The 16,666-nt window shown below is 45.2% G+C and overlaps 1 protein-coding gene across 5 annotated transcripts in view; it reads left to right on the top strand.

Moving 5' to 3' along the window:
• The first annotated feature begins 980 nt into the window (after positions 1-980).
• The window catches only part of CDK16 (cyclin dependent kinase 16), a 110,784-nt gene continuing 95,098 nt past the window's right edge, over positions 981-16,666 (top strand). Inside the window, exons 1-2 of one of the 5 annotated variants that reach the window (XM_033924338.1) lie at positions 981-1,217; positions 2,383-2,570. In XM_033924338.1, coding sequence (XP_033780229.1) covers positions 2,507-2,570 — 64 coding nt within the window. In that variant the 5' untranslated portion in view covers positions 981-1,217; positions 2,383-2,506. Of the gene's footprint in view, positions 1,218-2,382; positions 2,571-2,927; positions 3,205-16,666 lie in introns of those variants that run through there. The other 4 variants (XM_033924306.1, XM_033924314.1, XM_033924321.1 and 1 more) reach the window with 4 other exon arrangements.

Raw genomic sequence — 16,666 nt, 5'->3', positions numbered from 1 at the left:
ACCTTTTGGTCAGAACTGGTTAAACTGGTTTGAACTGGTTAGGATCCTATATAGCTTTGGTGTCCGAGATCCTCAGGGTCTTCTGTTTATGCAGCCAGTTCTGCCCAGAAGTCCAGCATATATGCTTGTTTAATAAAAGCCTTTTTACATCTCTTCAGTCTCTGGCTCAAGTCTCTGCATTACTAACGGAGGGCCTTATCCTAAAAGGTACCTTCACCTATTCTATTCATTGTGAAATCATCAGATGGGGACTCGCCTAAATGTTCCCTACTGGAAATCTTCCCTTTGGAATGGTTATTTCTGTTATTGTCTTGGTAAGTTTCTTGAATTTAAGGGACTGTTCTTGAACAGAAGGTGAAGAAAACAATACCTGGCTTTTAGGAGGCAGAGGAAGAAAAGATGAAAGTCCTGGGCTCCAAGGGAGAAGGAAGAGGAAAAGGGCCTGGCCTCTGAGGGGAATAGCAGGGACAATTCCTAGTTAGCCAGTTCCAGTAAGGACATTTTAAAGCAGTCTTGGATTTCCCACAACCTTATCAGTTGCCTTATGGAGACCAGCAGTACAGATTTCGATGGGAAAACACAATTTGAAAAGAAACAGGCCAAAGTAGCAGCTGAGATCTAAGGGAGGAGGAAGGAGCAAGCTTCGGGCTGCAAGCGAGGGAGGATTTAGCTATCTTTATAGGCAGGACAACGTGTACCGACAGTGTTGCCAAAGTAACACCTAAAGTGGTTAAACTGAGCGAGAAAATATTATATAACAGTGACATTAGTGTGGAATTACTGCACCGGGAAACAGAGAACAATAACAAGGACAGCGAGGAGGAGTAAGAAGCCCCCGGGGCTGCAAGTGAAGGGAGGAGGAGAATAAGGCGCAAAGCCCTGAACTGTGAGGTTTTAGGAGGGGGAGGTGGCAGAGGGGTGAGCCTTGGGCTCTCAGGCAGGAGGAGGGGGGGAGGGGGAGGAGAATCTCCCTGAGCTGAGGCAGCAGGAAGGGAGGGGGAGGTGGGTGAACTCCGGGCTCTCAGGCAAGAGGGAGGAGCTGCGTTGACAGCAGCAGGAAGATCATCCAGTCGGATTATGGCTGCTGGGATCTCGGGCAGCCAGCGCAGCCATGGCTGAAGATTACTGGGAGGAAGACCCCCTCGGGTGGCAGTGACACCTCCTTGTCGTCTGACCGTCCCCTACAGAGCCCCCCCTCTCCCCGCCCTCCCTCCAGGGTAAGCTTGCTTTTGCATTCTTTCTCTCCTTAGCCTCCCTCCCGGGACCCGGGAGCTGTGTGTAGGAATCCGGGCCTGATCACAGTACTAGCATGAAATGCATCCTTTACCCCCCCCCCCTCTCCAACCCCCCAGGCCAAATTATGTCTTCTCCCTTGGGCACCAAGATATTTTGGGTCCGCAGCTAGGCCCTGTCTCTGCAGTGAGAGCAGGGGATACGGGGACAACTGGAGAGAAAAGGAGTGAGACCGAAGTAGGAAGGGCAAAAGGATTCCCAGCTTTCTTTTTCCCTTCTAAGGTGGTTTCCAGCAGGCTCTCTAAAGGCAGGTCAGAGGGGACGTGAAGGACTGGGCAGGTATGCGTAGGACTGTGCTCGGTGAGTTTATTTCCCCAGAAGTGGAAATCAGGGGCTGCAGGAGACAATAGAAATCCCCCCCCCCCCCTGCTGTACTGCCAGGACCCTTCATATTTAGGTCTGCTCACAGTAGTGGTAGTATTCCTTGTTAGACTGCTTGTCCTGCCTAACCATTAGGCATGGCTAGGCAGTTGCCTAGAGCAACAGCTTCTAGGGAAGAGGCAGAAAAGTGCAGCTGCAATCAAAGGAAAATAATGTCTTGACAGCCCCCCCCAAAAAAAATCAGCCGTACTTTAACCTATATTTTTATAAGTTGTTTAAGTGATAATCATGGTGGTTAACTTTAATTATAAAAATTTTTTGGGGGGTGGGGAGAGGACCTGCAGCTTGAAAGTTAATTGAGGGGGCACCCACCACCCTTCACACCGGCTGTAAGTGCTGGAAGGGGACAGGGTAGAACGAGGATCCCACGGACCTTGTAGATCTCTACTACACTGCCTTAAAAAGAAAGCGACCATGGCATGGGGTCCACAGACCCCGAACATCCCATCTATCTTACCCCCCTCCCCCCGTGAAGTCCGCAGGAGTTAAAACAAGGATACATAGAGTGAACAAGATCCATGAAGTCCGCAGGAGTTTTAAAAAATGAGGATCCCTGGGGATTCCATGCCATGGCTGCTTTCTGTTTAAGGCCATGCACTTTTAGTTCCATGGGGGTCTGCGTTTTAACTTCTACCCTTGCTGTTTTCTGTTTGTGGTTGGGATTGCTGGTGCTGAATACTGCATGAATTTCCTGCTGTCTCATCCTAGTGCTCCCTTTTGTTGTGGCCAGCTTTTCTACACCCCAGTGCCCCAAAACGCCTTCTGCTTGGGGGCCCCACGGATCCAGAGGAGCTAAAGCGCACGGCCTTGAAAAGATAGCAACTGCCGTGGCATGGGGTTCACAGGGGTCCTTGTTTTAACTCCCGTGGACCCCACAGATCCCGCTCACCCCCGAGGTAAGCAGATTTTTAAGGATGTGTGGTAGAGATCCACGAGGTCCTCGGGATCCTTGTTTTACCCTTTCCTGTGCTGGAGCCTTTCCCTGTACAGCATGGTTTGCAGTGGGGTCTGGTGGGGGGATGCAGAAAGGGGCTTCAGATTTGGAGTGGGGGGGAGCAACAGAGACTGTGTAACCTGTGTCTTCAGATCCCTAGTCCAGATCCTCTCCACATATCACCACATTCATCACCTTTGTCTTTTCCCACTTCTTCCCCCCTTCCACCCCCAACAAGTAGACAGAAAGCAGAGCTTCTTCCACATTAATATCTTCTACCACCTGACTGCAATTGCAGTTTGAACCATGTGGGGCGCCACAGATCCTGTGAGACCCGCCAGGTGGCAGAAGATGCCAGACAAGTACGAAACACCAAGCTACGCTGGCCTTTGGCTGGCGAACGGGGAGGAGGAGGACAGGGGAGTCGGTGATTGGCAGAATGAGGGACTATAACATTTAGATGCCCTAGGCTTTTAGTGAAGTTATTGTAGCCATGGTTAAAGCTGTCCAGTCTCCATGTGTATTAGCAGAGACATACTGACACACAGAGAAGAATCATTAACTTCCTGAGGCTGTGCTGGAGATAAACAGCCAAGGTAGCTTCCTTTTCAAAAATCTTTTTTTTTTTTTTTTTTTTTATAGCTATGTATCTTTAACCCCCACTTCTTTTCCCCAGCCTGAGGTTCATAGGGTTACCTCCTAAAAAAGCATACCCTTATCTTGGAGAATGACACAATGACAAATTTGTCCCCGTCCCCTTGGATTTTGTCGCTGTCCCTGTCCCTGCCTCATTCCTGTAAGCTCTGCCTTAACCGCACAAGCCTCGAACAGTTATGATATTAAAGTGTTTGAGGCTTGTGCAGATGAGGATGGAGCTTGCAGGAATGGGGCAGGGACATGAAAAAAAACTTGCGGGGATGGGTCGGGAAAATGAGTCCCTGTGGGGACGGGGGAAATATTTGTCCCCTTGTCATTCTCTACCTTGTTGGCCAGCAGGCATTGTCACAGTAACAGAAACCATCCTTCTTCCTTGTCTTCCCATCCCAGATCTACTTCGCCCAACCTCTGTGGGATACTCAGCCTGACTGGCCTCTAAACCTTTCTATTTAATAGAATCATGTGGCCATAGGGTAGACTAGAGGGAGTAATGGGTCTAATACTGAAAACAATTGAACTGAGCAAGAGAGGCTCTTGCCTTGTTAAATCGCGCTGAGAGGATTGGGAGGGGGGATATTCCATGGCAACTGGACAGTGCCACTGCATATAAGGTTATCAAATGGCTCCAGAAAAAAAGAGAGGAAGGATTGAGCCATCCGGGTTTTACCTCCATTGAAAGCAATGGAAGAAGGGGAAAGATTGAGCCATCTGGGTTTTACTTCTGTTGAAAGCAATGGAAGTAAGGAGGACAGATTGAGATATCTGGGTTTTACGTCCACAATGGAAGTAAAACCTGGATGTCTCAATCCGTATTTCTTTTTCTGGAGCTATATGGTAACCCTGACTGGATATCCATTCTTACCTCCATCACACTTTTTTGGTGGTTAGTGCTGAGGTGAAGCAGGGAGTTATGTGGGCACCAGCAAAATTCACTGCTGGTGACTGCAGAGCTAACCAGGCAAGTAAGACCACATGACATGACTGGCAATCCTGCTTTGTGGCTAGTTAGCTATGTGGATATAGCACTGAGTATTGGCCATACCTGGAAAGGGCCGAGTGCTGTCAAAGACCTGGATAATCAGCATCAATGCCTAGCTTTGAATATCTGAGTCTACTTTAGCCAGTGGTGGCTACTGTTTTCGGTTTGTTTGTTTTTTTAATGCAGACTGAATGTTAACCCTGATATTTCTAATTATTTTTTCCTCTGGGTAATATGGTTTCTGTTTATAATCAGTTTATCCCCCTAGTGCATTTTTATCCCCCTTTTTATAGAGGTTTTTAGCGCGGTAAGTGCTCTAACACTCATAGGAATTCTATGAGCAAGTGCATTTACCACACCAGCTGGCGCTAAAAACCTCTAGCGCAGCTTGGTAAAAGGGGGCCTTCATTTTTCTTCTTTTTAAGTTCAAATATTTTATTGAGTTTTTATAACAAAATAATACAACTGAGGAGAACTAAATAAAACATAAAAATGTAAATTATCCTCTTTTAAAAAAAAAATTTCTGGGTGGGTGATAAGAGCCTTGCTAAGGCTCCTTATACTATGCAGCGTAAGAGCATTTTATTGCGGGCCGGTGAAGTAAATGCTCTGACGCTCATTAAATTCTTAGGAGCGTTGGAGCATTTACCTCTCCAGCAAGCGGTAGAATGTTCTTATGGTGCTTAAGTGACAATAGCATTTTTAGCCAGCTACAGTGATGGTGTCTTCTGCAGCCCAGAGAATCTGGTTATCTTGGACAGTCCTCCATCTACATGAAAGCCATACCTGGCTCTGCTGAACATCTCAGGAGTTCAGTGTTAAAACATGCTGGGTGGGACCCTGGAGCCCGCCTTATCTTTTTCAGCTTCATTGAGGCCCAGAGAAATTGCCCTGTTTACATTTCTCTGACGTTCAGTCTCTCTTAGGTCAGTGTTGCATGGTGGAGTCTTATCTTTGTAACTTGAATGAGGTTGGGAGATTTAACCATGAGGATCCAGGATAGGATATAGCCCTCTATTTCTAGCCATGTGATACTAGAGAGTGCAGGAGAGTTTGCTTTACTGTTCATATGAGGGATTTTTGTAATACACGTATGTTATAAAAGCTCTGCTCCTCAGCAGTAGGCTCATTCATGATGCTCTTGAGTTTTTCTCACAAGAAACTGGAGCTGTAACTCAGGATACACAATGGAGGGAAGGCCAAGGTTAGCCTATCTTTAGTGACCTGGAGCCCTTTATAAACTTACTAGCTGATGCCCCGGCGTTGCACGGGTATTTAATTATAGCAATAACACTGTAAATGGATTCAAATAAAGATACTTTATAGTGGTGAATGAAATTATTTTTTACAGCTTTATAAAAAGTACAATATTCAAATTATAATGTGAAATATTTGACAAAATGAATACAATACAACTAACACAAAACTTGATTATAAACAACATTTTTAGTTTCACCTCCAGGAGCAAGAACATATAAATTCTTGGGTAAAGAGACCCCCAGAACATATCACCCCAGGTAGTGAGGGATCTGCATACCAAGTTTCGTTCAAATCGGTCAAGCCGTTTTTGATTTACTGTGAGAATGGCAGCTGTTTACATTTTTTCCATTGACATGAATGGGTGAAATCTGATTTTCTGTTTGTAGCTCCGCCCATGTGTGCAGGTGGGCCGCGAGACCCCGAGAACATATCACCCCAGGTAGTGAGGGATCTGCATACCAAGGTTCGTTCAAATCGGTCAAGCCGTTTTTGAATTACTGTGAGAATGGCAGCTTTTTATATTTTTTCCATTGACATGAATGGGTGAAATCTGATGTTCTGTATGTAGCTCCGCCCACATGTGCAGGTGGGCCGCGAGACCCCCAGAACATATCACCCTAGGTAGTGAGGGATCTGCATACCAAGGTTCGTTCAAATCGGTCAAGCCGTTTTTGAATTACTGTGAGAATGGCAGCTTTTTACATTTTTTCCATTGACATGAATGGGTGAAATCTGATTTTCTGTTTGTAGCTCCACCCATGTGTGCAGGTGGGCCGCGAGACCCCCAGAACATATCACACCAGGTAGTGAGGGATCTGCATACCAAGGTTCGTTCAAATCGGTCAAGCCGTTTTTGAATTACTGTGAGAATGGCAGCTTTTTACATTTTTTCCATTGACATGAATGGGTGAAATCTGATGTTCTGTTTGTAGCTCCGCCCACATGTGCAGGTGGGCCGCGAGACCCCCAGAACATATCACCCCAGGTAGTGAGGGATCTGCATACCAAGTTTCGTTCAAATCGGTCAAGCCGTTTTTGAATTACTGTGAGAATGGCAGCTTTTTACTTTTTTTCCATTGACATGAATGGGAGAAATCTGATGTTCTGTTTGTAGCTCCGCCCACGTGTGCAGGTGGGCCGCGAGACCCCCAGAACATATCACCCCAGGTAGTTGGAATTACTGTGAGAATGGCAGCTTTTTACATTTGTTCCATTGACATGAATGGGTGAAATCTGATTTTCTGTTTGTAGCTCCGCCCACGTGTGCAGGTGGGCCGCGAGACCCCCAGAACATATCACACCAGGTAGTGAGGGATCTGCATACCAAGGTTCGTTCAAATCGGTCAAGCCGTTTTTGAATTACTGTGAGAATGGCAGCTTTTTACATTTTTTCCATTGACATGAATGGGTGAAATCTGATGTTCTGTTTGTAGCTCCGCCCACGTGTGCAGGTGGGCCGCGAGACCCCCAGAACATATCACCCCAGGTAGTGAGGGATCTGCATACCAAGTTTCGTTCAAATCGGTCAAGCCGTTTTTGCGTGATCGCGGCACATACACACACACACACACATACATACATACATACACACATACATACCTCCGATTTTATATATATAGAAGAAGAAGATAGATCAACCTGTGGGGTACCACAGGGCTCTTCCCTTTCACTAGTGCTTTTTAACATTTTTTTACATCCAGGAATTTGGTGTAAAGGTTTTATTGTTATGCCGATGGCATTCTCATTGTTGCAACGGTTGACCCTATAGCTCTAGATCTAATGCACATTCAAAATTGTTTGTCAGCAACATTGAAATGGTTAAAAGATCATGGTTTTTGTTCTTAATGCTGATAAAACAATCAACTACATAATCCTGAGTGGTGTAGAACGGGTACAAGTGGATCCATTTTTTTCACTCTGTCAAAACTTACAAAGACTGGGAGGGGGCATTCGAAAATACTTTTAAAACCAATAGGAGGAAATATTTTTTTTTCTCAGAGAATAGTTAAGCTCTGGAAAGTGTTGTCAGAGAATGTGGTAAGAGCGGATAGCGTAGCTGGTTTTAAGAAAGGTTTGGACAAGTTCCTGGAGGAAAAGTCCATAGCCTGTAATTGAGAAAGACATGGGGGAAGCCACTGCTTGCCCTGGATCGGTAGCATGGAATATTGATGCTCCTTGGGTTTTGGCCACTTGGATTAGCCACTGTGAGAACGGGCTACTGGGCCTGATGGATCATTGGTCTGACCCAGTAAGGCTATTCTTATGTTCGTGTACCTAATGAATCAGGAGACATGGATCTGAACCAGACCTTGTCTTGTCAATTTAGGGAAAACAATGACTACTGTGGATAAATTATAAGTATTTAAGGCCCCCTTATACATAACTGCAGTGGAGATTTATATCGCGGGCTGGCAAGGTAAATGTTCTGACATTCATAGAATTCTTATGAGCATCGGCGCATTTACCTCACCGGCTCATGGTAGAAACCTCTACCACAGCTTTGCAAAAGGAGCCCTAAGTGTAATAGTAGATTCTCATCTATCCTTTACAGATCTTATTTCAAAATTAGTTTTAAAAGGTTTTGTCACTCTCCCCCCACCCCCTTGTACTAAGCCGCAATAGAGGTTTCTACCACTACCCAGAGCACTAAATGCTTTGCTGCTGTATCGCTGCTCATAGGAATTCTATTGAAGGGGTGGAGGTTATGCGGGATCCAAAGTATCATGGATTGTGTGTATCTGTTCTCTTGTATTTTTTAAAATTTATTTTAGAATAAAAAGATTTAAACATAAAATTTACTTTAGTATTTATATGCCACTTATAGCCTAAGGGGCTCATAATCGAAAGAGAAAAATGTCCAAAAACTGGCCTAAGTCGGCACTTGGACGAACATTTCCCAAATACGTCCAAGTGCCAATAATAAAAACGGGTTTTGAATGTATTTCTAAACGACCTAGGCCTTCATAGTGCTGCTGAACGACCAAAGCTAAATGGGGCGTTTTGGAAGGAGTGTCAAGAGCGGGAGTTGGGTGGGACGTGGACCAGCTTAGACTTAGTCGTACAGCATGTATAATACAGCCCAGGATCGACGGAACTTGGATGTTGTGACTTAGACCATGTAAAACATGGTCTAAGTCACAAAAACCCACATAAAGTCACCAGATAAGCACTGCAAACACATAAAATAGACCCCCACACACTACCCCAGTGATCACCGACCCCCCCACCTCCATAAAAATATTAATCACACCTTTAAAATTCAGCCTCCAGACCATCATCACCTGTCCGCCTGGCATAGGAAAGCCTAGTCGTCCAGCACAGAGGTGGCTTAAGCCATCTTGAGGGTGGGTTAGGGACTCATGGAGAGGAGGACCCATGCCCATAAGCCCCTGTAATCACTGCATTGATACTTAAACATGTGCACTCCCATATACATCCCCAAAACCCTTTTGTACTGGCATATAAGTGGCTCCTGCAGCCATAAGGGCTATTGGAGTGGTAGATAAGTGGGTCTAGGCGATTCTGGAGGTAGTTTGAGGGGCTCACCATGACCTATAAGGGAGCTGTAGTGAGGAGAAGATATGGCACCCTTTTTGTGAAGTTCACAGCAGTGCCCTATAAGGTACCCCACTATTTAGGTGGCATGTCTGGGTGTTCAGTCCATCACTATGCAGACCCCTCCCACGTCTAATAGGGCTTGTTCTAGGCATTTTTGACTTGGACGAAAAGTTGGACGGAAATGTGATATAAAAATGGATGATTTAGCGGCTTGGACGATCAGATTGGCAGGACGTATAAGTAGACGATTTTCGAAACAAAAAAATTTTTGGACGTATTTTTCGAAAATGTGTCCTAGACTGGTTTTTACTTTGGACGACTTGCGACTTAGACACAAACGGACTTAGACGTCCCTTTCGATTATGCCCCTCCATGCATTTTACATTCAGGTACTCAAGTATTTCTCCCTGTCTGTCCCAGTCAGCTCACAATCTGACTAATGTACCTGGGGCAATGGAGTGATAAGCTACAGTCTCAGCAGCCTGAGGTTTTGGGTTCAAACCCACGTTGCCCCTTGTGACCCTGGGCAAGTCACTTAATCCCCCCATTGTCCCAGGTACATTAGATAAATTGTGAGCCCACCGGAACAGACAGGAAAAAATGCTTGAGTACCTGAATAAATTCATGTAAACCGTTCTGAGCTCCCCTGGGAGAAAAGCATAGAGAATTGAATAAATAAATGACTTGCCCAGGGTCACAAGGAGCAGCACTGGGCTTGAACCCACAACCTTAGGCTGCAGAGGCTGCAACCCTAACCATTAGGCCACTCCTCCTATTTTAAACTGGAGTTCTTTTTTATTAATAATGTAATTTTTATGATGTACATCACTTTGTACTACCCTGAGTTTGCCGTAAGTGTAAATTTTATAATAAGCATAAACATTCTAGATTAGAGCCCAGCCAGCGCAGCTGCGACATCCCCAAAATGATGCCCCTTCCACTGGCTTCCCTTATCGAAGTGATGAAAGTGGGAGGGGTGGGAGCATACTGGTGCCATTTGAGGACCTGCTGCACAGTGCACATGTTTCCGGATCGGATCGTGATGCTCCTGGTATAGAGTTACCAATTGCTTGCTGATCATCTGGAAGGTCGATCCAATCCTACCCTCTGCTCCCATGACTTTAAAGAGTCATGTCATGTCAGTGCCTCTAAGCAGGACACTTTCCTAAGTGCAGTGGAGTGAACCAGGCATGGCTCAACCTGTCTCTAATAACCTAGAGATGTTTGGGGTCCCTGCTCACAAGTAAGCAGTGAAATTAATCTAACATGCCAGAAGGTTCCCCTGTTTATGCTTTGCATGACTTGTATCTTGTCTAAAGTTATACAGACTCGTAATGAGACTGGCTTAGGCTGCTTCACTTGAATTGCTGAGTAATGTAATGGATCCCTATGGAAACCTGGGTAAACTCCAGCGTGAGGAGGCCTTGAATCCAGGCCTGGCTTTCCCTGAGCCTGCCCCCAGAGGGAAGGTTTTTGACTGGTCCTGGTTTTGAACATCCCAAAGCAGTGTGGTAGTTATAATTCCTGATTCTACCCATGAAAATCAGTGTTGCAGGTCCCATAGATCATCAGGATAGGACTGTCAGAAATCCAGAACTTGCCTCAAATCATCCTTCTGGAACTGGGGATTGTGGTGGCTCTGCTCCCCACCCTCCTTTCCTAAGGTTATCATACATTCGGGAAAACCCAGACATGTCCTCTTTTTAGAGGACTGTCTGGATGCCCGGATGTTGGTTTGTTTTTTTTATAATGGAGAGTCTGTCCAGGTTTAGCCAACGCTCCCCACCTACCTCTTCCCCAGCCGCTGTAATTAAGTCAGCCCCGGAAGCCGCCTCTCTGCAGGAAGTCACTTCAGAGAGGCAGCTTCTAGGGAAGGCTGGCAGCAGCAAGCTCTCCTTGTTGCTGCTGCCGGTTGCCCGAAGATTAAATACTCATCTTGAATGGACAACATTTTTTTAATAATAGCAGAGACTAATCTGGCTTTTTTTTGGGGGGGGGGAGGGGGTTTTGAGCTGCATTTGGATATTTTTTGATCTGTACAGACGTGGTCATTTATGATCAGTCAGTTTAGGAAGATGTCTTCAGAAATTTTTTTTTTAATTTAATCTTTATTGTTTTTCCAAACCAACAACAGTGCAGTAAATAATTAGATGTACATATAGTGAACAAGATAAAGCACCTTTATCTGTCATAAAAACATGAACAATCACTTTTACCCTTCTCACCCACCCACCCAATTGACTGAACAAGAAAAAAATAAATATTTATACAGTGGAACCTTGGTTTACGAGCATAATTCGTTCCAGAAGCATGCTCGTAAACCAAAATACTCGTATATCAAAGTGAGTTTCCCCATAGGAACTAAGGGAAACTCGCTTGATTCGTTCCCACCCACCCCCAAACCCCGAGGCCAGCGGCATTGCTCCCCCCCCCCCCCGCTCATGAAGGCCCCCCCGTGTGATCCGCCATCCCCCCTCTCGTTCCCCCCAGTGTGATCCACTATCCCACCGCTCACGTCGAAAAAAAACCCCGCCGCGATCCGGCATGCCCTAGGTACCCACCCACCCGATCACATTCCTTACTCCCATTTGGCACCGGCACCAACGCACAGGACATGCCGGTGCCCGAAGATCTGCCTTCTTCTTCGCGCTGGGCCTTGAGCATCTGCGCATGCTCAAGGCCTTTGGGTTTCCGAGAATCTCGGTCCAGCGCAAAGAAGAAGGCAGATCTTCGGGCACCGCCATGTCCTGCGCGTTGGTGCCGGTGCCAAATGGGGGTAAGGAATGTGATTGGATGGGTGGGTGGGTGCCTGGAGCATGCTGGATTGCAGCGGGGGGGGGGGGTGCGATGCGAGTGGGGGTGCCGGATCGCGGGGGGGGGGGGCGCTCGTAAATCGAGGCACACGGTTTCTGAGGTGCCAATTTTGCAAATGTTTTGCAAAACACTCGCAAACCGGTGCACTCATAAACCGAGGTACCACTGTAAAAAGATTCCTTCATATTCATCCTCAATTTAACATCAGAAATTTTTATTGGTGGAAGGTGCAGCTTTGCCTTTTGAATGCAAGTGGCTATGTCAGGAAGAAGACAAGATTGTGAGAAAGTCTATTGTGATGCTTTCTGAGCGTGAATGCACTGAATTCTATTGGAATACTCATACAACTTTTCAACTCCTTCGGTCTTTTAATAGAACTAGCATGCCAGTTGCAAAAATAACTTTAGCAAACTAGATAGCATCTTTTATACAGTCTTTCTCTTTTATTATTTAACCTTTACACGCAACCTTTAGACTAGGGAGTGATTCTCCAATTTGGTTTGACAGTTTTAATTATGCAGGTGATATCTTGATGCTTGTTGAGCTGGGTGATGGCTGGAAGCGAGAGAGGTCTTAAGGCAGGGGTGTCAAAGTCCCTCCTCGAGGGCCGCAATCCAGTTGGGTTTTCAGGATTTCCCCAATGAATATGCATGAGATCTATTTGAATGCACTGCTTTCATTGTATGCTAATAGATCTCATGCATATTCATTGGGGAAATCCTGAAAACCTGACTGGATTGCGGCCCTCGAGGAGGGACTTTGACACCCCTGTCTTAAGGGGAAGCAGCATTGGCGGAGGGAGAGGAAGAAAGGATAGGTTTACGATTTGGCTCCAGAAAAAAGGAGGACAAGTTGAGACATCCGGGTTTTACTTCTTTTGAAAGCAATGGAAGTAAAACCCACATGTCTCAATCTGTCCTTTTTCTGGAATCAGTATGGTAACTAGAGAATGACACGGTGACAAAATTCATCACCGTTCCCGTCCCCGTGGATAACCGCGGGAAATAATTCCATGTCATTTTATAGTGTCTATTTCAATTTCGGTCCTTCTACACCAGCATTCTTCAAAGCAAAGCTTGCGGGTCAGTGGTTGTGGCCATTCATACTCTGATTCTTCCCTCTCTCTTTAAAGAATGACATGAAGATGGTTTCCCGCGGTTATCCGCGGGGACGGGAACGGTGATGAATTTTGTCACCGTGTCAGGTAACCCTAGGAAAGAAGAGAGTACTGGATAAAAGAACATGAAATAGGGTAGTGCTGGATGGGAGGGGAAAGACAGAAACAGCAAGAAAGATATTGAAAGGAGAGGGAGGGCACCCATGGGGGGGTTGGAAGGAGAGAGAGGAGAGAAAGAAAGAAGCACCCATGGGGAAGGAAGGTTGGAGGGAGGGAGAGAAAGAGAAGCACTTAAAGCAGGGATCTCAAAGTCCCTCCTTGAGGGCTGCAATCCAGTCGGGTTTTCAGGATTTCCCCAATGAATATGCATTGAAAGCACATAGATCTCATGTATATTCTTTGCGGAAATCCTGAAAACCCGACTGGATTGCAGCCCTCAAGAAGGGACTTTGAGACCCCTGACTTAAAAGATACAGAGGATGGGAAGGTGGACTAAGGAAATGGGTAGAGTGTGGGCAGAGTCATGTGTCCTCTGTTTTTTGTCTTCACAAATATGGTAACCCTAACCTTTCCTCTACAGTGGACCGTTCCATACAGGCCCTCAAAACCAGAGCAAAACAAAACAATAATTTTGTTTAAATAAAATTGAGAGAGTCAGGCCACAGCTGAATATCTCAGAGGAAGAAAGCCCCCACCCCCATTGAACTTCATCATGCCTTCTGCAGGCCTGGTGTACGTTTTTCTGATTTTAATTATCCTTTAGTTTATCGTCTTTGAAAAATAGAAATAATGGGCCCAATATTCAAAGGACTTATGCTCATAAATTGGCCTGTTTGAAAATTTGTTAGGGCTGAATGCATAATGTTTTACTTAAAATTTAATTGAACTCTTAAATTTAGGACCCTAAAAAGTGGTTGGTAACGGGCGGATTTAGGGCGGGGAAAAGAAGTTAGAAGCTTAGTACTGATTTTCAGCTCTAGGCTCATAACTTTTACACACCCAACTTATGATGAATTTTCAGCAGAAAATAGAGTACAAATTTAAGAGCCTAACTTAGGAGCATACATTTAGCAGCTCAACTTTTTTGTTTGTTTGTTTAAATCTTTATTGATTTTCAAACTTTGATAGTGCAATACAATTGGTAAATCATAAAATACTGCATAGAACGCACTAATAACTATACAATTTTTACATTAAACAGTCATTTACTCCCATCCTCATCTTAATTATTAATACAATAAAACATATGATGTGATTTCAATATTATAATTAAATAATTTAACTCCTCAAAGTACATTTCCCTCCCCCACCCACCCACCCTCCCTAGATGTGTAAAGAAATCTAATGAAAAGGGAAGAAACATGACCCTTACTGTAATGCAACAAAAGTAGTCCATGGACTCCATACATCATTAAAGGACTTACTAATCCCCAAACGTTCCGCCATCATTCTTCCATACTTTTATGTGGTACACACATTTACCCACCAAAAAGTGTAATTAATCCTGTCATGGTTCTTCCAATTATGTGTGATCAGTTGAACAGCTATTCCTGTCATGATCAGGAAAAGGCGACTTTTATACTTATCTAAAGTAGGCTTAACCTGTAGTAACGTACCACAAATCACAGCTTCATAGGTTAAGGGAATAGATGACTCGAGAATAAGATTTATTTGTCCCCAAATTGACTTCCAGAAACTAAGGGGTCCTTTTATCAAGCCGCACTAGCGGAGTTAGCGCGTCGGACATTTCATCATGCGCTAACCCCTGCGGCCGGCTAAAAAACTAACGCCTGCTCAATGCAGGCGTTAGCGGCTAGTGCGGCAGGTGGTTTAACGCGCGATATTACGCGCATTAAACCCCTACCACAGCTTGATAAAAGGACCCCTAAGTATCAATGGACAAAAATATAACATTTGATCCAAAGTTCCTGTATTAATATGACAATGCCAGCATCTATTAGATTTAGAATTATCTATTTTTTGTAATCAAACTGGGATCCAAAAAAATCCTATGTAATAAAAATAACTTTTTTTTTTTAATATCAGGCCCAATTAGTTTATACTGTAATAATTTATCTGCACCCAAACAATTACCTGATCCCTTAGAATTTAGCACATTTGGTCCTGGTCATGTTGATATCCAGGCTAGATTAGGGCAATCGGTGGCATAGCGAGGGTAAGAGGTGCTCAGGGTGGTGGCACCCCTCCCCTTCTCTTGTACCTTTTTAATGTTCACAGCGCATGCAGCAACTCTAGCCTGCTGCTCGCCCCAGGGTCGGCTCTTCCTCTGACATCACTTCCCAGGAAGTGACATCAGGGGAAGAGCCGACGCTGGCACAATCAGCAAGTTGGGGTTGCTGCTCGAGGGAAGGGAAGGGGTGTGCACGGTATTGGGGAGAGGGGCGGAAAAGAGAACGGATGCCAGCACCCCCACCAAGACGGCATCCGGGGTGGACTGCTGCTCCCCCCCTTTACTATACCACTGATGGTAATGTATACTACATTGATGTGACTACAAAGGGTTTTGCACCAGCTCCAATCGATTGAAAATGCTGCAGCACAAGTGATAGAAGGTTGTAAGCAATGTAATCGCATCACACCATTCATAGGGGCCAACTTAAATGACAGAGGGTGCTAAACCCAGTGGAAATTACCCCCCGCCCCCAACACAGGCAAGGAGTTTGCTCAATATTGGGGATACCCAAGCACCCACAGAGCTGGAGCCTTTTGACACCATTTCTGCAAAGACTTCACTGGCTACCAATACAATGCAGAGCTAAGTATAAAACTGTATGTCAAATCTTCAAGGCACTTAGAGGAAATGGGCCAGAATACTTGAAGAACAGGATCTTCCTCTACTGACACATCCCGTGTGCATTTTTTCCTTCAGTAAGTCATCCTTACCTAACTCTTGCCATTTGATCTTATCTGTCCATATGTTCCACCCACCAATTCCTGGACAATTCCCACCTGAACTTCCCCCTCCCTCCCTCCCCCTCCAGACAGTTCCCAAGCCCCCAGGTACTGCTCTGGATGTGACTATGCTGTGCGCAGCCCCCGAGTGTTAGGATTAGGGGGAGATCCTGAGTGTTAGGGTAAGGGTTTGTTTTTGTGGAATGGGTGTTTTTTTTATTATTGGGTTCTGTATGTCTGGTCATATTTTTTTCTTCTTTAATAATTTATATCCCGCATATCCCATAACTATGCGGATTACAAATTATTCAGGTACTCGAGCATTTTTCCCTAACTGTTCTGGAGGGCTCCCACTCTATCTAATGTGCCTGGGGCAATGGGGATTAAGTGACTTGCCCAAGATCACAGGGAGCAGTGCGGGATTTGACCCCACAACCTCAGGGAGCCAAGGCTCTAGCTGTAACCACTGCACCATACACTCCCACATAGAGGGGAATTGTCCATCATGAGTAGGTGGGAATTGACCTAGGATCTAGGTGGTAATTTTCCAGGTGCAAATTGGTGGAAATTATCTGGGTAGTTACTGGCCTAGAACCCATCTCCACTTACCTATGCTGTCTATTAAGACGTTTTCATATGTATTGGATTGACATAAGCATATTATGCCATAATGTTTATTGTTATTTGAATATTATACTGCTATAATTGTCTATTGCCTATGTTCAGCTTATTCTTGCTCCTCACCGCCTTGGGTGAACTT

The sequence above is a fragment of the Geotrypetes seraphini genome, chromosome 1 (genome assembly GCF_902459505.1).
Source record: "Geotrypetes seraphini chromosome 1, aGeoSer1.1, whole genome shotgun sequence".
NCBI classification, from domain to species: domain Eukaryota; kingdom Metazoa; phylum Chordata; class Amphibia; order Gymnophiona; family Dermophiidae; genus Geotrypetes; species Geotrypetes seraphini.
Note: the sequence above shows the minus strand (reverse complement) of the source record. Positions and strands in the feature narration are given on the sequence as shown.